This window comes from Aspergillus steynii (genome assembly GCF_002849105.1).
Source record: "Aspergillus steynii IBT 23096 chromosome Unknown P170scaffold_3, whole genome shotgun sequence".
NCBI classification, from domain to species: Eukaryota; Fungi; Ascomycota; class Eurotiomycetes; order Eurotiales; family Aspergillaceae; genus Aspergillus; species Aspergillus steynii.
This window is the reverse complement of record NW_020194400.1, coordinates 3,146,493-3,166,263: the sequence shown is the minus strand read 5'-3', so window position 1 is coordinate 3,166,263 and position 19,771 is coordinate 3,146,493. Positions and strand designations below refer to the sequence as shown.

Below are 19,771 nucleotides of genomic sequence, written 5' to 3'. Positions count from 1 at the left end.
TGTCATGAATGGGTCATGGGGTTTTTTCTTTTTTGCCTTGTGGCCGGATTTGTTCTTTTCTGGGATATTTGGTGTGTATAGTGGGTTATTCTAAATATGTAGGTTGTTGACAGAATTGGGGTTGATTTGTCAATAGTGTGGAAGACGCTGATCGTCCGTCTGATGTGATATCTGATACGTTATTTAAATAGCACCACTAGGTCAAATCGTATCGTGTGCTCGATTATCATCTAACTATACACTATTATATACAATGCCATCGCTCCGATCCAAACATGATCTAGTCAGTAGTATATACGTTATGTAGGTAAGTATAATGCAAATGCAGTCATAACACGTCACTCATCCAATTCTATACACCCCGAGGGACCCGACACGCCCCCCTGACATCCTCCGGCACCGTGTTCCAAAGAACCTCACAAACCTCCCTTCCGACCTGATCGACAACATCCATGGCCCAAAGGACATCCAGATGCTCGTACTCTTCGATGACCTTGGCATGAACCACCCGGACGTGAGGCTCGCGACCGTTCTGCAACCGCCGCAACAGCCGTCGTCCGTCGACGAGATCATCCGACCCCCCGATCCACAGCGCCATCGGGGGCGCCTGTGGACCGTACCAGGCGGTATCGGTGCGAGTGGTGGAGGGTTGTTCAAGACCCTGCTCCGCCCGCTGATCCTCTTCCATTTCGAGTAGGCAGGTCTCGCGCGTGGCGAGGATACATTTCTGGATGGAGAACGAGTCGCGCCCGAGCCACCATCGGATCGTTTCGGTGCTGACGTACACCGGCGCGAATTGGAACATGCGGTCACGGAGACCGCGATCCCAGTGTGTGTCGCTCCAGCCGAAGAGATGCGAGAAAACGTAGTAGCCGAGGGTGCCGTAGACGCGGGGATTCAAGCGCGCGTGCATGGTCATCATGAAGGGAATGAACGAGTGGATGCCGAAGACGAGGCGGAAGAGTCTCGGTGACAGGGCGCGCACGATGCGGAAGTAGACCCGGTCCACGAGAGGTCCGGCATACGCGGCAGGTGCGAGAGCACAGAAAACGGAGATGCGCTCGCCCAACTCGGGTCGCTGGTCCTTCGCCAGAGCGATCAGCGTCTCTGTTGTCCCTTGAGAATGACACACTAGGCCCAGCTTCTCGAATCCTGTCTCGTACAGCACCCGCGACATATGCGCCGCAATATCAAAGACCCCCATCTGTCGAATATTCCACGCCCACATGCGCGGATCGGACGACGACAGCGTCGTATGCTCCGGTTGCAACGCACAGCGGTTATTCGCCAGCCACACATCATACCCGCTCTTGCAGAGATAGAACGCAAGACTATCATCGTCATTCGTACAATACGCCCCAGCACTCTGCAATAGCCCATGGAGCATCAGAACGGGATACTTGCGACGTCCACCGTCGCGTGTCGCCACGCGAGGATTCTTCTGGCCGGTAAAAACCTGCGGTCCACGACACCCGCGGTCCGCGACCGACGAGGGGTTCTGCTCCTGTGGATTATAAACATGCCACAGCGTCAAGATAAACCCGTCTTCCGTCTGGACCTTTAACGTCTCGACGTCCAGGCCCACGCGTCTCGCATAATATGCCACATCAGGGACGATGGGATCCCTTCCCCCCTCCAGCGGCGGACACTCGTCCGGAACAGGGGCGTGGCCTTCCTCATCGACCTCGTCTTTCTTCTTCTGCTGTCGCGTCCACCGTCGATGGTCGGCCTGTCGGTCGCGATTGCGGGTTCGTTCTTCCGTGTAGAACTTCCGCTGGGCGTTCGGATCTCGCCCTCTCACTCGGAGGTACGCATTGTGCAGAACCTCTCCGGCGCGATTGATCAGCGCCCCGGCAACAATGACGCCCAGGAAGAGCAGCGACAAGACGAACGACACGCATCGAATGGCGAGACATTGCAGGGAGGAGAAGAACGACGGGGCTCCGTAGACCGGGAGCGGTGGGAACAGCGGATGGGTTGACGGATGCAAGCCGGTCGTCGCATAAGATGAGGGATGTGAAGTCTGGTCGCGCTGCTCCTCGCCCAACAACGCATCAGTGACGGTTGACTCGCCGAACTTCTCATCCTCGCGTACCCTGTTTATATCCTGTAGTTCGAGCGCATATTCGAGGCGTTTGCCGTCGGGGAGGGAAGGAGAGGTAGGAGAGACGGGCTCGATGGCCATATCGGGTATCGCAGGTCGGTGAGGATCGCAGTGGTGTAGATTATTATAGATTATCGTAGGTTATCGCAGGGTATGGGTCCAGGTTCGTTTCGCAGGCTTGCCGGCAGTGATCTCGACATGTGAATCAACGAGCGGCGGTGACCAGCAGGCTAGAGAAGGGAAGATAACAACAAAAGCAACATCTCCTCCCTGACAACACAGCCGGAATAAAAGGGGCAACAAACCACTCCCAACGCAGGGAGACTGGAGACGAAGCGAAGACCAAAAAGAAGGAGAGTCGAGCGTCCCCGGGATTGCCGCTTTGGGCAGGTGTTCTAAATCGGGGGCGCACGTGAGAGTGGGGCACTGCGTAAGCGATTGAGACCAATCAGGAGTGAGCTATTCTATGCCTGAGGCTACTGTTTACTTCGTGCCTGGGGCAAACCACTTTACGACCTGGAGGTAAACTGCAGTAGAAGTCCAATGATTAATTCTATCTACCAAGAATCAAAGTGAGCCATATCACGTCTCTGTCGTCTATTCCCATCAAAACATGCTGTAATCAATCGTGCGAACACCAAAACCCAGAATCAACCCAAAATAACCCGACTATGCCTTCTCAACATGCTCCAGATCCCGCTTCACCTGAGCATCAGCCTCCAGCTCAGCCAGGGTCGATCCCGGCCCCGAGCTCCCCGAGCCCACGTCCTGCACATCAAGGTAATTGACCGAAGGCTTGAAGCCAGGCGAGCGCCACGCCACCGAAACCTTCGAGTAGAGCTCGTCGACCTGCTCGAGACTGAGCCCCTTCGTCTCGTAAATGCAGGTGTAGACGAAAACGGCGGCAATGAGACAGAAGCCGCCCCAGATGAAGAAAACCTTGGACTGCAGGTTGGCGTTGCCGGGACCTGCGTTCACCATGTAAGGGGTGGCGTAGGCGATGGCCCAGTTGAGGAGCCAATTGGTGGCAGTGGTGATGGAGAGACACTTGGCGCGGGCCTTCAGCGGGAACAGCTCGCCGGTCACCACCCACGCCGAGGGCCCCCAGGAGCTGGCGAAGAAGAAGATGTACACACACACGAAGGCGATCAGCACCTTGTTGGCCACGTCGGAGGTAGCGACCATGCCGACAATGGCGACGACGAGCTGGCAGACAAACATGCCGATGGCACCGAAGAGAAGCAGGGGACGGCGACCCCATTTCTCGACCATGTAGAGTCCGGGGAAGGTGGATACAACATTGACGATGTTGGTAATTAGAGTGATGATAAAGCCATTCTTGATGCCGGAGTGTTCAAAGAAGGTCGTTCCATAGTAGACTAGGGCGGGTTAGCACAATCGGTGAGAGAGAGGGTAGAGACAAAGACATACAGATAAAGTTTACACCAGCCAACTGCTGCAGGGCTTGAACAGCACATCCAGTCGCCAGGCGCTTTGCAATGGATCCGCGGAGAATTTCCAGATACCCCGCCTTGCCAACGCTCATTTCATATTCATGGTTCGCCTGGATCTCAGCCAGCTCTTGAACGACGGACGGATCATTAACATCTACCCGGCGAAGTTTGGCAAGAGACTTCAGGGCAGCCTCGTGGCGATCCTTCTTAATCAAAAAGCGAGGTGTTTCAGGCAGCATGAGCATTCCGACCACGAGAATGATGGCCCACGCAAACTGCACGGCGATGGGGATTCGGTAGGAACCGGTATCCATACGATCCTTAGTGGCATTGTTCACGATGGCGGCAATCAGCAATCCGAGGGTGATGGCCAATTGGTATGCGCCGACGATGGTACCACGAATCCACTTGGGGGCGGTTTCGGATTGGTAGAGAGGAACTGTGCAACGTCAGCATATGCACCGAAAGAATAGTCTATGCAGAGGTAGGCAGGCAGGACAAGACATACTAGTCGCAGACAACAAACCAACACCATATCCAGCGAAGAACCTTCCCGCCACGAACAGCGGAATGGACGTCGCAGCGGTCTGAAGAATCACACCGAAGCAGAAAACGACCGAGTCAATGATCATGCCAATACGGCGACCGAAGTAATCGGCAATGGGAGCGGAGGTCAAGGCACCAAAGAAGGTACCAGCCGACAGCAACGACACGATCATGGAAGACTGCGAGGAGGTCACGTCGGGGAAATTGTCGTCTGGATTGACATAGCCGGTCGAGAACAGCTGTCGCCAATATTTCATGGCCAGAATGCCGCTGATAGTACCGGTGTCATATCTAACCAGCGGTCAGTATATGCCGACAGAGCAGCACGCGCAGTCAAGAAGGACCTACCCAAACAAAACACCTCCAAAGGCCACAAACAAGCCAATGATAATAGCAGGGGCAGCGGAGCCCGACACATCGTCGGGCTTCCTCAACATAAAACCCATGCTGAGATAGGGTTGTAAGAGTTGTCGAGCCGGAGCAGTAATGAGTAATGCAATAGGAACTAGAGCGACGTAAACTTAGATCGCAAAGTCAAGAAAGTATAATGAGGACTCGAGAATGGAAAGACAATTCCTCAACCCGACCCGGAAAGGCAAGAGCAATTTATACTCGGCCAACCGAGTAGCCACCATGCGAAGACGCGGCGACTCATCTCCAGATCCGGCACCCCGGACGAACAGTGGACGGCCGAAATCAGGCATCAAGCCGACCGCACGGAATCGGTGCAGGGCGACCAGACCGCATGAGGCATTAATCTGTTCGTTCGTGCTGCTCACGCGTGCTTCTGGCTCCATTCGTGCCGTCCCCGCGCCACGGGATCCCCGAGTCTGGATCTGGGGAGTAAGGGAGTGGAGCGATTGGCACGAGGGGACGGAGAAGTCGGGCCAAAAGCAGTGAGACATGGCCGAGACCAACGATCAACAATATCAACCACGGCGGAGCGGCGCCGAAGGACTCTGGAAATAACCAGGGAGAGCGTGGACGCTAGCGAGGATCCAGAGTCGTTCTCCGTGCAGGTGCAGCGTCCTACATGGCCAGACTTTGATTGCGAGCGCTAAAATGGAATCCCCGAGGCGATCCCGAGGTTTGGCGGGAGCTACTATGCTTGAAGAGGTCAAGCAGCGGACTAAGGCTAGTGCGCGTTTAGCGTCGCTGCAAGCGGGCACAAAAATAGGCGTGGCGATTGTGCTGCGCCCGCAACGGCGTGGAATGTGCAAAGAAAGCAATGGAAGAGGATGAGGAATGTGAACAAGTTCAATTTCTGAAGTTGAAGAATTGCTTACGGGAGCCGAGGCTGGTCCCGTGCCTGTTCGAGCCCCAATCCGGGACTTTCCCCGGTTGTTTACTTGCGTCGCAAGGGACCATCCTCGCCACGCTCACTTCATCTTAACGTGTGGACACTACAGGAGTCCTCCGTATTGACCAGAACTCGGATTCTCACCGACACCCCGTTCAAGCCCGTGTCCGTCCAATTGACGTTACACGACCTCCTTAGCCCGTGCTGAGATGCCGTCATGACCCCGATCCTCCCCATAATTGGGCGATGGCGATTGGAAGATTCTCCGATATGTCGCCGGTGAGTTTCGCAATCTTACCCCGGGACTGAAGATCTGGAGTCCAACCCCGCCTGATGGCTATGAAGGCTGGGGTTTGACTTTCTCAACGGAGGGAGGGAACCGTGGAAGGAGACACGGGCTAGTCTGTCTTGGTATCATCTACACGACGGACGACGATCCCCAGTCCTGGAAATTGGATCAGCATGCAGAGTACGACATGGATATGCACACGGGGCCCAAATAGGAGAAAGCTCTAATGAAATTAAAATTTAAAACCGCAGACCCGGACTGTACGCCACACACCAGACCCCCTGCGTCTTAGATGATCTTGTTTATTGTGTATATACACCCCCGGCACTCAGACGGACTCGCGCCGGGAAGAATTCATTCGAGACGAAGGATTCACCAGCGCCAGATGAGGAAAAAGTACCACACAAACACAACCGTAGCGACGTGGCGGGCCGAGTCGAAGAACTCGCACCCGATCAACCGCAGCCGGCTTCCCGATCGCCGTCGGGTCTCGACGTGGCTCGGTTTCCACTTCGTGCGGTCCATCTTGTCCTCGTCGATATCTACACGCGTGTAAGTATCAGGATACGACTGGGATGGTTTGTATCGAGGCGGGTAGTTCGTCGCTCGGCTGGCCAGGCCACCCGGGGACGGAAACTTGGAGCTGGACGTACCTGAGGCAGGTACTTGGGAGAATTCATATTGAGAGGGAGGACGGGTTTCGGAGAGAGGAAGGATTGGGGTAGAGGAGGTAGGTTGAGGGGGATACAACGTGTGCACAATGGCGCGGGCGAACAGCACGGCTAGTGACAGGCCGGCAATAAGGCCGTAGTGGATGAAGATGGAGAGCTGGTCGGGGAGAAGACATAGGTGGTTTTGCAGCGTAGTCGGGCTGTTTCCTTCTGCCGTGGGTTTCCCCGTGGCTGGGTCGATGGGATTCCATAAGCTGGTGAGCACAAAACCCGGGCGGCGGACTCCCATGGCCCACGATAGACTCTTCACAGTAATCTCGTTGGGCGACCCGCTGAATTCGCGGTGGGAGACTTCGCAGTAGTCGTGATCGTCTCCCGAGTAAACCTGGATGAGGTTTGGCCCGACCTTGCTGATAATATCTTTGGAGATGGTCTGAGTCAGAACGTTTTGGTACTGGTAGCCTCCGGCGATGGTGAGGGCATTGCGCTCGTCATGCTCCGGTTCCCCAGGGGAAGGAGGCCAGTGTTCTCTCAATGGCCCGCAAGGCGTCGCTGGTGGACGATATAAGGGAACATGGGTGAGGAGAACAGCAGGAAGGCCGACAACCTCGGGCTGAGGTCGATGCGCGATCGAGGGCTCGGAGATCTCAATGGCTTTGTGGGTGAAGAGATGCCCCTCGCTTTGATTGCTCAACATGCGTAGTTCCTCCATCTCCGCCTTGGCCCGATGCACGCCCATGTTGTTGAGGAAGTCCTCCGCTTCTTTCCAGATCTGCTCGTTCGGTCGGTGCCCATCCCCGGAGCCAGCACCTGAGCTGCCGGTCTCAGGATCGGGTTGGTCCATGGCGCTGAGGGAGACTGTATCCATCGAAACGAAAGTGTGGTTTCCGATGACATCCACACGATTACCTTTTCCAAAGAACATCTGGAATCGATCGCGGACTGGCACCTGAACCCCGGACCCGAACCCAAGATCGTGATTTCCCGGCAGACTGGCAATCAGTCTGCGGCCACGGGTATTGGTCGTGAACCGATCGCCTTCATTCCACTGATCCAGAAAGATCTTAACGAAACGATGGTACTCCTCCTTCCAGAACGAGTCCTTGTATTTCTTATACCGCTCCTCGGGACTGGAGCTGTGAGCCGTTGCCCACTCTCGGCCTCCATCGAACAAGTCACCCAGAAACAGCACCGAATCGGGACCGAGTTTGTTTTGAATAGACCAGAACGACCGACGGAGGTACTGATCGGTGAACCGCACGGTCAGGGTAGAAAGGGGCCATGGTCGGCCAGGATACGTATGAGGGTCGACGAGCTGAGGATCGGCGATGAAGGCAACATGGTGAGGCGTGGCATCTCGAGGCTGCGCAAGAATACAAAGTCAGCTCCTGACCATCCAACCAAGGAATCCGTACTCACCCAGTGTTCCCAATTTCCCCACGCGCAAGTCTCCAGACTCTCCCGAAAGACAGTCCGCTCCCCCCACCACAGGGTCCAGAACCACAGGAGAATCAGAGCATTAGCGACGGTGAAGATGGACTTGATTGTCCTCCACGCCTGCGCACCCAGCTCCGTCCTAGCCCTAGAGCCCTCCGCGCCGCCCGATACCAACGACGCACCGCGAGTCTGAAGGTCAGCGATCTGACGGCTTGCCCCGGTCGGCAAAAGCGACTGCACCCGGTCCAGGGTACCCGGGGACTTGGAAAAGGAACCGCGATGAGGTCGGTAAGCGTCCGCGCTTGCGCCTTGTCGATATGAATAACTCATGGTCATGTGTCAATTCGACGGTGTGGAAGAGGCCAAGCTACGGTGTCTGCTGCATCGCTCCGCCCTTGTAATCGGGAGTGTGAACAGACACTCGGCAATTGGCAGGCCCTGTGGAGCTCGCAATCACATAAAAGTAAGGATGGAGAGAGCAACGACGCTGTACTATTGCTCGAGGTTAAAAAAAACAAAATCCACAATATTTGCCATTGGCGATGAGACACGATCGGTCAAGGGGTCGGAGATCTTCTGACGGAGCCTAAACAGCGCGGGGTCACGTGGTCTGTCCCGTCACGCGGCCAAAGTTTGGGTCTTGAACAGCTTGAAAGAGTCGGATCGATGGTGTCAATACAAATAAAGCTACGATAGAGTCCTAGATGAAGTCTCTTACGTTTTATAAAGAGTTTATGCTGGTAGTCATCGCTTGAAAGCGACCGGAGAACAGGCCAATGTGGGTCTAGAGGACGGTTTGGACCGATCTATATATATCCTCGCTCCAGGACAATGCTGGTGGGGTAATTTAGAATAGTCCAGGGCATAATTCTGACCACTTCTACTATATCTTCACAAAGAGAGAAAACCCAGTATATTGCTAAGAATACAAGTAACGACGAAAATGACCAAATGCGGTTGATGCCTGCCAACCCAAGAGTCAATCCATCGCTTTAGTCTTTTTATCTATTAGTATCAGGTCTTCAGCATCCAAGATATCCACCCTGAATAACGGTATTAACGACAGCGATCACATGGATGTAATGCAGATATGCAATGAGGGTATGAACGATGAAAAGAAACCATCTTTTGGAGGTAACGACAAGAATGAATGAGATGCGCGTAGCAGTCAAAAAGGTTAAAGAAAAGTGAAAAAAGGGACTGAGTCAGGTGGGCTTGGTAGGACAGCATTGACCTCCCCGAGCACATTCGTCGCCACACTCGAGTAGACACGCTTGAGGGTCGCCGTCCCGAATGCTGTCGGGTCGGTTGGAAGGATGGTTGGCAGCCGACGGGTCGCTGCTACTTCCGCGGGAGTAGGACGGAGCTACCGTGGACTCGTCAACGTCGCTCTCCGGTGCGAACTCGGGCTGGATGGTCGAAGAGTGAATTCCGTAGGCATGCAGGCACTTTCTAACCTGTCTTGCAAGACGCATGTACCGCTCCGAACCCTCTCCCTTGATTTCCGTGTCCACCTGGATGTGAATCGAAGCCACGATCTTGGTGTCGCTCAGTTGCCACACGTGGAGATGATGAGAGCCGATAACGCCGGGCAGTCTTTCGATGTCCTCCTTGATGTGGTCGATACTCATGCCGGGCGGGACGGCCTGGAGAAGGATGCGGGAAGCGGCCTTGCAGAGGGGAATGGCCGAGGCGAGGATAATGACAGTGATCACCAGCGAGATGCCGGGGTCCACGTAGAATCGCCATTCGTAATCGGTAAGCCAAATTACCAGAGCGGAGACGATCACGCCGATATTTCCCAAGGCGTCACCCATGACATGCAGGAATACACCTCGCATGTTAAGATCATGACCGTGGCCGTGGCCGTGACCGTGTTTACTGTTCTCCTTAGGCTTGGGCTGCGCATGGTTGTGAGATTGGTGAATGTCGTCGTCGGCCCTGTGATCGGCCGTCGGGAAAGGAGTATGATCTTCATCGGTGTAGTTTCGGGTTCGGTCCTTGGGAAGTAGGGTTGAGCGTTCCGATGGCTCAACACTTCCCTCTCTTGAGACAGTCTCTGACTCGGAGGATTGTTCCTCGTCCACAAATCGCGTGCGACTAGCCGCGATGATCTCCTGTCTCAAGGTAGCCGGATGCACTTGGATCTCTTCAGGATCAAAGTCACGGGTGGAGGTGCTATAGCGGTGCGAGTTGCGGTTCTGGCTGTCAAGGGTGCGGCGTCTGCGAGAATAGGGCGATGACGGTTCGATGGCATCCTGCGAATCCTCATTCTTTTGATAAGCGTTAGATAAACGTTCACGACCGCGTGTTGAGGGCAGGGGGAAGTTACATTCGCCGTAGCCTTCCGCTTATCAATGCCAGTCGGTTCGCCATGGTCGTGAGAATTATACCCCTGCTCTGCAGCATTGACATCATCGATCTCGTCGTGTCCATGACTGTGGCCGTGACCGCCATGTCCGTGAGAGTGATCATGGAACAACGCCAGACCGACGATGTTGGACAACAGGCCCAAACAGCCGACGATACAGACAAATTTGGGGTTCTTGACCTCCTGAGGCTCCACCAGTCGTTGTATGGCCTCCAGGAAAATCGATAAACACAAAGCGACCAGGAAAACACCATTCACGAGGGCACCGAGAGTTTCCGCGCGTTGCCACTGCACGTAATCAAAGTCGACAATTAGAGTTTGTTTCATCCGGAACGAAAACAGGGAGGACGTCTTACCCCGTATGTGTACATCTTGGACGTCGTTTCGCGATTGGCGACTTTGACTGCCCACAGTCCGACCAGTAAGGAGATAACATCATTGAGCTACCGTGTATGTATTAGAATGGATGCTAGCCATGAGATCGGAGCGTAGGTAGCGTACCATATGAAATGAATCGGCAACTAGAGCAAGGGAGTGCACGGTATATCCTGTAGGATTGAATGGATTAGAGAAGATCCAGGACAGCCTGATAGGAGGGAAAAAACCAACCGGCAATCAGCTCTAGCAAGAAAAATGCCGTATCTATCACCAGCAGGATCAAGATCCTGTGGGTTTTTGAGAGACCCATGGTGTACAAGAAAGAAGCCTTTGGAGCGCGCTCAGTGGCGCAAGGCAGGAAAAAAGAATGAACGTAACCCCACCAGTCGGGGTTTGGAGATGAGAGGAGCGAAGTAGAGAAGGGAAGGTCAGCTCAGGAATCAGATATAGCAAACAAGGGAAAAGGGCATGAACAGAAAATGGGAACGAAACGAGAAGAGGCAGGGAGAGCAAGAATGACTGGGAAGAGAAACCGCGAGAATTGGCGGGCAGAATTCCAGGGCGGCGAGACTCTCCGACAAACCGGCAGGTGGCGTTATCCCGGCTGCCGATGGCCTCAGGCTTGCCGATCCCGGAGGATCTCGAGACTCGGAGTATACGCTGCCCTCTGTCGATACTGACTCTCACACTCGCATTGCACCCTGTCGAGAATTCTCTAAATTCTACTTTTATCATACAGAGACAAATTCTATCATGTCAATTGAATCGCTCATTTCGGAACACCTGCCACATGCTTTCGATTTAGTACTAGCCCACTAGTATTTAACGCCTCTATTAAGACACTAAACTCTCGCTTACAGTCGCGCATGAAACTGGACCTGAAAAACCAAGACAGGCAGAAATTAGACGATACTAGACTAATCTGGAGGCATCTAATTGGCCTGTTATCCTGCTATCAAGGTAAGAATTTTCTTAGTTCGAGGACATTGATGACTCGTGATAATGACTACTTAGAAACAGGAGCAGATTTCATTCTGAACGAATGCATGACAAGTTTTGGGTGCCACCTTTTTTACCCCAGAATGAAACCTCTGACAGCCCGGTTGACTAGCCATGACTCCAGGTGCTTCTGTTCGTGAAACCTAGGAGGTATTTGACCAAATGTTTAGGAACACTTGTTGAACGCGACTGGGACTTGTTTAACACGGAGTAGAAGGAATTTAGGGAGCTGGTCTTCTCTATTTGTTGTTGAAATTTCTGGTGGGAAATTTGTTAAAACACTAGAAGAAAGGTTTTGGTACTGTGCAACAGACAGGAACATGCTAGAATGGCGTGTCACGGGTTGGGAATTGAACTGAGGAATTGATCTATCTGCTTGGGATGGTTTCATCATCATCCCGTCATCTTATATCATGAAAGAGCCACTTGCCGGGACCAGAGCTCCTTGACCTCCTGGCATGACTATGATTTTGGTTCAACTAAGTCACGCATGTATGAATACGGCTTTCCTTCCCCCCCCTTCTTTTGATCTAATTATGGTAGGAGAAAGTCTCCTTGCAAGCGATATCTTCCTCCTGCAAAGCTCCAAGCTTCCAGAAAGCCCAATCAACACTAGAGTAGGACCGTGTGACATTATTCTACCTGCAGTGATCGAATCGACCCGTCATTATGGTAAGGATTAATGATTATTCTGGTTAGTGCCATTACAATGTCTTCTGCCCATATACCACGTAGAGCTTAGAATAGTTATGCAAAGAAAGATCCTTCAGTTCCTTCCGGACCCCTATCAGAAGCAGCTGGACCTGTTCCACACTCCATCCAAGGTACCGCGTGCACAAAGCCAGTGAATATGCCTCAAGTGCTTCCAGCATGTTTGTTTGATGGTATCTGCCGAGCTCTTTCTGCGTGGCGTTCCTTGCCCACGGACCAAACGGGACCTGCAAAGGTCAGCAGGCTGAGATATCTAAGCCATTAGTGCTACGGGTCGACAGACAGACCTTGATGATTTCCTGGCGGATGTTCGCAAACCCCGACTGTGCCATCCATTCGTCGTATTGGCTCGCGACACCCATGGGCTTTCCAAACACCCGACTCGCCTCGATGAGTCGATCCCGCCATTCTAGGAGATGTGGTGACTTCTCGGTGCTTTCATCATCGGAAAAGATCCCCGCCGTGAAGTCGACGACCTCGAACCACCCCCCAGGACTCAGCGAGTCATAGGCCTGCTGGAACAGTCGCGGAAAGTCATGCACGCAGCCTTCGATTGCCCGCGCATGGATGAAGTCAAACGGTTGCGAGAAATTCCATTCAAGCTCGAAGTCATCGATTTCGAAGACGCAATTTGGTGGAACCCTAGGAAAAAAGCATGGTTACATGGCAACGCGAATCATGGCCTGGTCTTGGGGGGAGCGGGACAGATCATACCATAGAGGTTGAATGGGGCTTAGATCCGTGCCTGTCCTACGTGAATACCAGGGCGTTGGGGAGGTGATATCGAGCATCATTCGACCTACCGATTACCACCGTCTCGGGAAATGAGCTGTCGGCATGTTAGCTTCAGCGTGAGAATGTGGTGATGGGGCTTGTCCTACTCCGCCATGTCAATGACCCATGCTCCCGTCCCGGTCCCAATATCCAGAACTCGTCGGATTCCTTGTGGAAGGGGACAACGGTACAGGTCTCCCCTCATGGCTAGACTGCAGATGTGGTGATGCTGGGGGTGGTTAGCCAAACATTTGGGACTGACAGGGATTCGGTGTACCAGGTCGAGCCGCTCTTGTTCCTGTTCGTCGTTGGGCTGGATCGTGGGTTAGAGACAGATATCCGTGAGTCTCCAGGGTTGCATGCTGTGGTTCTTACGATGACATATTCTCCTTGTCGATATGCGTGGTATCGTCGTCCATTCTTATGACTGATTAATGACGACTCCACAAGAGGAGATGGCATCTCACCTCATACCTAGCTTAAATGTTAGACTTTACAAAGATAAATCAAAGCCATGAACACGTACTGATAATTCAGAATAGTCGATGTAATAGAAGCGGTTGAACTGGCGAATAGTATGTCAAGACCACCCCTGAGGATGCAGGAGCCACGGCGCAACCCCTGAAAGTATCCCACTCACCCATTTTCATATTCATCCCAGTCATCAAACAAGTCCGAGTCCTCCTTAAAATCAATCAGTGTCCATCGAGGCTAACGCAAGTCCTAAACCAACTGAAACACAAACCTCGGGCACGGTGAGCGGGTCAAAATGTGGCTGGTGCTCGTCCATCATGGGTCAAAAACGGAGCATAGACGGACGGACCTGATCGATGTGACAAACCACCTGTGTTTTATCCCGACGAGCGCCCGCCGATCGCTTATATTCAGGCCCGACTTTTTCCCTGGCCACGCGAATGCCCTCGCGTGGAACAATTTTAGCCTCCGGGGTTACACAAATCACTCTTTTCGTTGTTTGCTGTCCTTCTTAGCCCTGTCCGACACGGATTGACTCTTCCTCCCCCTGGGCTATTCTTCATGATTGGACCGGGTCTTTTGTAACCGCTGGAGGTTGCATTTCCCCCAAACTTCAGCACATGCGTTTCGGATGATGCCCAATCACGAGGGATGGAAACGGGGTTGCATGCGTGAGGAGGAGGATGGAGGGGGCCAACACCACCTTCAGGTTACTAGAGAACTGGATAGATACATAGACTACTCAATAATTCTCCGAAGAGATATAATCTAGGATGGGTTGTCGGGCTGAACAATGGGTGGTGGTGGTTTGAGCAGCTTTGTTGAGTACGTCGCGCACCTCGGTGCTTTGTTTTTTACCCGCAAAAATTTGACTGCATTGAATACCAGATGCTTCAGCTACTTTTGGAACCCTTTTATGTTGTGCTCGTGTGGATATGTTATCTACTGGCTATCACCATCTATCGGTTATATCTCTCTCCATTGGCCAAATTCCCCGGGCCCAAGCTGGCTGCTCTAACGAGATGGTATGAAACATACTACGACACGTACTGCTACGGGAAGTATACGTTTGAGATTGCCCGAATGCATGAAAAATACGGTGGGTACTTGGCCTAGACATTAGCATTGACAAGGGCTGACACGACGTAGGTCCCATTGTGCGAATCAGTCCATGGGAACTGCACGTCAACGACCCAGATTTCTACGAAGTGCTCTACTGCCGAAGCAGTCCCCGAAACAAATATGAGTACTTCACCAAGCAATTTGGACTCATACGCACGGTGGTATCAACAATCGATCACAATCATCATCGTCTTTTACGCTCCAACATGAATCCTTACTTTTCCACATCCCGGATCCGCAGTCTAGAGCCCTTGATACAGAACCTGGTGAACAAGCTATGTCACCGGTTAAAAGAATACAAAGACACAGGGAAGCCCATTGATATACATCACGCCTATATCTGCTTCACCACAGATGTCGTATCTGACTATACCATGGGCGTTGGGTTTCATTACCTCGACGAGCCTGGCTTTGTGCCCGAATGGAACGCAACATTGGCCACAGGTGCCAAGACAAGCGTGTATATGAGACCTTTTCCGTGGCTTCGATGCTTGCTCGACGCGCTCCCCGAGAGAGTACTACTGCGGATGTTCCCAGAGGCCATTCTCACGACACAGTTCAAACGCCGCTGTGAGAAGATTATGCACTCTATCATGGATGAGCAACGTGCCGAGAGCTATGGAAAGACCAGGCGCCAATTTAGTCACCCGACATTTTTCCACGATGTGCTCAATAGTACGTTACCTCCAGAGGAGAAATCCCCCGAGAGGCTGTCCCAGGAAGTACAGCTGGTTATTGGAGCCGGGTCGGAGTCGACCTCGAAGATGTTGGCATGGACGACATTCTACTTGTTGGAGAATAAGGAGAAGATGGATAAATTGAAAGAGGAGCTCAACCGACTAGATCCTGACTATACGGCTTCATTGGTGGATTTTGAACAAATGCCTTATTTGGTGAGTAAGGTCATATTGAGAATGCAGTCTGCTAATTAAGTCAGACGTCGGTGATGCTCGAAGGATTAAGGTGCCATTCCTGTCGACCCAAAGAGAATCATTGGAACTAAATCAAATAGGCTCTCCTATGGCATCAGCTCACGTCTCCCTCGAATCGCACCCGACACCCCTCTCCAGTTCGAGGAATGGACGATCCCCGCCGGCGTGAGCTCTCACCCAGCCATATCTAGAAAACAAAACTGATATCACAATCTAGACCCCGGTCGAGATGACTAGTGTGCTTATGCATCACAACGAGAAAGTATTTCCCGACTCGCATACCTTCATCCCCGAGAGATGGATGGACCTTGGCGAGCGGAAACGACTGGAGAAATACATGGTGTCATTTAGCAAGGGATCCCGACAATGCCTTGGCATGAAGTTAGTTTGTTTGATATTCATGACTTTACCGAAGATCTAACAGTTCATAGTCTCGCCAAGGCGGAAATATTGCTACTTCTGCCCAAGATTTGCCGGGAGTTCGAGTTCGAGTTGTTCGAGACGACCCGTGAGGACGTTACCATCGCACATGACCTTTTCTTGCCCTACCCGAGGGAGGATAGCAAAGGTGTGCGGGTGCTTGTCCATTGACGCTTAGCATGCTGGCGGCTCGACTGGAGTTGACATCGGTATTAGGATGGTAAAGAATGGTATATGCTTGACTGGGAGACTTGATCCTTTCTCTTTTTGTTTTTACGCGTTGAGGCCCAAGTGGTACTTAGGGCAATAGCTGAAATGCATCGAATTATGTGGATGTTTCGCAGATTTACTCCGTAGATACAAACTATTTCTAGTATTATTTGACGACACAGGATTGATGCTGAAAAAAAGGAAGAAAGAAAGAAAGAAAGGTCTGCTGGCGCCCTGTAATTCTGCGATTTCCATAATGGATAATGTAACAAGTCACATTTGTCATGGATATCGGATTTAGATCGTATAGGACATATCAAGTTTCAAACACTACAATGTCCGCGTCAATATGAGGAGGGCCCGATGTTAGTTCAAGAACATAAATAGTGGTGGCCCAGGACTACGCGTTTTATAGGTGTAGTGACCTGCGAAATACTTTAAAAGGTATGATTAGATTGCTTCAGTGACGAAATCATCCTATCTTGTGTCAGATGCTTTCTCGGGTGACCCATCCATCACATAAACAAACTATTGAATGATAGTTCCGTAGAAAAATAAAAAAGAAAATCAAAGCAAAAACATACAACAGCCGGGATTCGCTGGTGGTCACCCACCCAACTACTAACCGGCCGGCGTGAGGTTTAAGTACGGCTGAGCGGACGGGAAGCCCTGTTTTCCTCACCCTGTGGTCGTATGTACTTGTGGTTATAAAGGTATGGAATATGTAGTGCTTTTACCAAAATATGACAATAGAAGGAGGTGCCTAGAAACTGGCGACCCTGGCGATCGCCGGTATTATCGCGCGAGCTCTTTAAGTGCGCTTTAGACGGCGCCGGAGTCGCCCGGCGACTCCCGGTGACGGGTGTGGTCATTTTTATTATTTTATTTGATGCTTCCTGTCCCCTTAGTTAAAAAGAAAACATTAAAGCCATTGGTTTAGCACCCCACCTTCTGAAACAGCCGGTGCCTGAACTAGAGTTGCTGCACCTCTCTAGTTATTTAGACAACAGCGAACATAGAAGTGAAGTGTTTCGTACTGTATAAGAAAGAAATTAGATTCGAGTTTAAAATATATTAGAAATGGCTCTTACATACTTGCAATTAGGACACGTCGGAATATGCTGGCCAGAGGGTGTAATGGCGCTGACGACGAAGATGTTTCTTTTAAGCTACTTTAGTTTGAGGACAACCCGCGCAATCCAAAGCTTTGATCGGCTATTTTCAACCTTCGTTCGTACTCACACACTCCCTATTGCCCGGGCTTTCTTTTATATATTCCGTGCATGTTCTCCCTCCACCTCCAAGAAGATGAGGCCCTCACCCTCCGAATCTAACTTATAATGTATACCTGAACGAGGGGATTTGTCTGTCGGTGCGATTCAAGAAGTCTTCCGTCACGTAATCGTCTGTTGCCTGATCAGGAGGGCCGTATTTCCTGTCGCGTCGTCGATTCTCATACTCGTAGTAGATATATAAGAGGATGAGGAAGAAGATCGCTAGGGCGAATCCAACTAGAACTCCTCGAAGTCCGGTCTATTGTATACATTGTTGATTCAGTCAGTCATTGCAGCAGATAAAACGAAGGGGATAAGAGGAGGGGCTTATTGGCAAGGAACCAGATATACAACAAACTTACAGGATATTTTGGAGCCTCATCAGTAAAGAACAACTGAGGCCCGATTATATTCCCCGTACAATATGCGAGAAACAGCATGGCTGATACGGTTGCCTTCTTCGTAAAACCTCCGACATTCGACGTGATCAGACTCAAAGAGATCGGGATACTGGTGGCAAACGGGCCTAATAGGAAAATACCCACCCAGCGGCCCCAACGGTTGGAATCGGGTAAAGTGTTCATCAGAATCACGCCCACGAGGGCAAACACGATCACCACAATCATCGTAATTATCCGGCTTTTGGGGATGTAGGCGGCCGCGAGGCAGATGCCACCGATGGCGAGGATCTGGAGGAGGCCGCTGGGGGCGGAGAGGAGAAGGGAGTTGAGTTCGCTGAAGCCGAAGCCATTGATGATTATGCTGCTGAACTTTTGTTTGGATTTGCGGTCAGCGGTCGCGGTTTAGTATATGTACATGCGCAACATACCGAACTGAACCCTCCATTCGGGATATTCTGAGTGAGACTATAACCAACCAGCAACCATGCCTGGGGATCTGTGAGTGCATCCAGCATCTGGGAAACCTTGAACTCCCCTTCATCCATCACGCCCGTCCGGTTCTCCAAGGTCCGGTGCAGCGCGATCTTCTTCTCAGCGGCGGTCAAGAACCAAGCTTTCGATGGCGAGTCGGGGAGAATGAACGCCAGGAAAATGCCATAAGCGACGGTAATCACGCCAAGGATCAGGAAGAGTAACTTCCACGAGGCGATATGCGAGTCAATCCGGCCGATTCCGTACGCGATGAGGCCGGACACGACATTCGCGACGGCGTTGCCGAGAAACCACAATGTCATTCGTGACGGCTGCTCGGAATTCTTGTAGAACATCCCTGTGATGAGCGAAAATCCCGGCGCCACTGCCGCCTCTGTAACGCCTAGGAAGAAGCGGGCGGTTAACAGGCCACCGAAGTTGGTGCAGGCTGCGTGGGTGGTCAGCACGACGCCCCAGAGGGCCACAGAGGCCCCCAGGTACTTGCCCAGCGGGAAGCGAACGGAAATGTAACTGCTCGGCCAGCTCCAGAAGAGATACCCAAAGTAGAAGACGGAGGAGCACCAGCTGTACTCGCTGCCTTGGAGGTTCTAAAGAATGAAGACTCATTAGGGAGTTTCCAATGCAATGCTTCTTGCACTTACAAGATCTGCTCTTAGATTTAGCTGGGTGGCGTAACCCAAAGTAACCTTGTCCATGTACTGAAGCATATAGCATGCAGCCATAACCGGTATTATGCTGGCATATATCGTCAGTTATTATCAGGACGCCACATGAGAAATGGTGATAAAAAGGCCGACTCGACATACTGCAAGTCAATTTTCCGAAGAATTCGCTTCTCTTCTTTTGGGGTGGCCTCCGCGTGAAGAACTTCGACGACTTGAGAGTCTAATTGGGCGACAGACGGTTCATTTGTATTTGTAAAAAAGGTGGCGGACTTTTCCATGATGGTGGTGCCAGTGTGATTGATGTTTGAAGATTGAGTTGTTGAAAGTGACCATTCTATGTCGCTCTCGAGACCTAATAACTGATTAATGTATTCTTGATGAGAAAGCCGATGTCGCAAGCGCTTGTCGAGATTGCCTACAGACTAGTAATTGGTAGCCATATCGATCCTGAATCACAACATCGGATGGCCCTAGTGCAGGAATGGCGCAATAGCTACGCCCTATACATCTTCTGGTTATAACTTCCTTCCCCGCACGGCGGGCCGTTGTATGTTTTCCCTTTCTTTTTGCTCACAGATTGAATGTCTTGAGCGGAATTCAATTTCAATTCAATCCTAAATTTTCCAGCATTTTACCTAGACCCTGTATCTCCCTCCCCGAGTTTCATACCTGAGATGCTTGCTGCATACGCAGTTGCCGGAGCATTTCACCGGAATTTTCTATCTGTCAACCGCAAGCTTTCAAAAC

At 51.8% G+C, this 19,771-nt stretch overlaps 7 protein-coding genes across 7 annotated transcripts; 1 reads left to right on the top strand and 6 right to left on the bottom strand.

Moving 5' to 3' along the window:
* Window positions 1-213: 213 nt before the first annotated feature.
* On the bottom strand, window positions 214-2,231 carry P170DRAFT_436011 (putative ab-hydrolase associated lipase). The gene is made up of 2 exons (XM_024849067.1): window positions 2,096-2,231; window positions 214-2,032 (listed from the first exon to the last, which is right to left on the bottom strand). Exons 1-2 carry the CDS (start codon window positions 2,183-2,185, stop codon window positions 353-355), a joined length of 1,770 nt encoding a protein of 589 aa, XP_024706235.1. The 5' UTR covers window positions 2,186-2,231; the 3' UTR covers window positions 214-352.
* A 542-nt stretch (window positions 2,232-2,773) lies between these two features.
* On the bottom strand, window positions 2,774-4,550 carry P170DRAFT_474478 (sugar porter family MFS transporter; the record flags this gene model as incomplete). The annotated part of the gene is made up of 4 exons (XM_024853148.1): window positions 2,774-3,483; window positions 3,536-3,997; window positions 4,067-4,395; window positions 4,453-4,550. 4 exons carry the CDS (start codon window positions 4,548-4,550, stop codon window positions 2,774-2,776), a joined length of 1,599 nt encoding a protein of 532 aa, XP_024706234.1.
* A 1,515-nt stretch (window positions 4,551-6,065) lies between these two features.
* Window positions 6,066-8,131, bottom strand: P170DRAFT_353902 (putative manganese ion homeostasis (Fr); the record flags this gene model as incomplete). The annotated part of the gene is made up of 2 exons (XM_024844002.1): window positions 6,066-7,727; window positions 7,784-8,131. The coding sequence occupies 2 exons, from the start codon at window positions 8,129-8,131 to the stop codon at window positions 6,066-6,068; spliced, it is 2,010 nt and encodes a 669-aa protein (XP_024706233.1).
* A 559-nt stretch (window positions 8,132-8,690) lies between these two features.
* P170DRAFT_508990 (cation diffusion facilitator family transporter) lies at window positions 8,691-11,075 on the bottom strand. The gene is made up of 5 exons (XM_024854635.1): window positions 10,782-11,075; window positions 10,674-10,720; window positions 10,529-10,615; window positions 10,134-10,460; window positions 8,691-10,074 (listed from the first exon to the last, which is right to left on the bottom strand). The coding sequence occupies exons 1-5, from the start codon at window positions 10,858-10,860 to the stop codon at window positions 9,007-9,009; spliced, it is 1,608 nt and encodes a 535-aa protein (XP_024706232.1). The 5' UTR covers window positions 10,861-11,075; the 3' UTR covers window positions 8,691-9,006.
* A 1,178-nt stretch (window positions 11,076-12,253) lies between these two features.
* Window positions 12,254-13,601, bottom strand: P170DRAFT_493093 (class I SAM-dependent methyltransferase; the record flags this gene model as incomplete). The annotated part of the gene is made up of 8 exons (XM_024854041.1): window positions 12,254-12,487; window positions 12,548-12,902; window positions 12,975-13,005; window positions 13,064-13,089; window positions 13,142-13,263; window positions 13,312-13,347; window positions 13,410-13,461; window positions 13,555-13,601. Coding segments are annotated over 8 exons (903 nt in total), but the record flags the coding sequence as incomplete, so codon positions are not given.
* Window positions 13,602-14,396: 795 nt separating this feature from the next.
* On the top strand, window positions 14,397-16,153 carry P170DRAFT_353749 (cytochrome P450; the record flags this gene model as incomplete). The annotated part of the gene is made up of 6 exons (XM_024843994.1): window positions 14,397-14,607; window positions 14,658-15,523; window positions 15,568-15,593; window positions 15,643-15,727; window positions 15,780-15,943; window positions 15,994-16,153. 6 exons carry the CDS (start codon window positions 14,397-14,399, stop codon window positions 16,151-16,153), a joined length of 1,512 nt encoding a protein of 503 aa, XP_024706230.1.
* Window positions 16,154-17,527: 1,374 nt separating this feature from the next.
* P170DRAFT_446115 (MFS general substrate transporter) lies at window positions 17,528-19,302 on the bottom strand (the record flags this gene model as incomplete). Its single annotated transcript, XM_024850768.1, has 5 exons — window positions 17,528-17,725; window positions 17,829-18,236; window positions 18,296-18,946; window positions 19,001-19,094; window positions 19,166-19,302. The coding sequence occupies 5 exons, from the start codon at window positions 19,300-19,302 to the stop codon at window positions 17,528-17,530; spliced, it is 1,488 nt and encodes a 495-aa protein (XP_024706229.1).
* Between the last annotated feature and the right edge of the window lie 469 nt (window positions 19,303-19,771).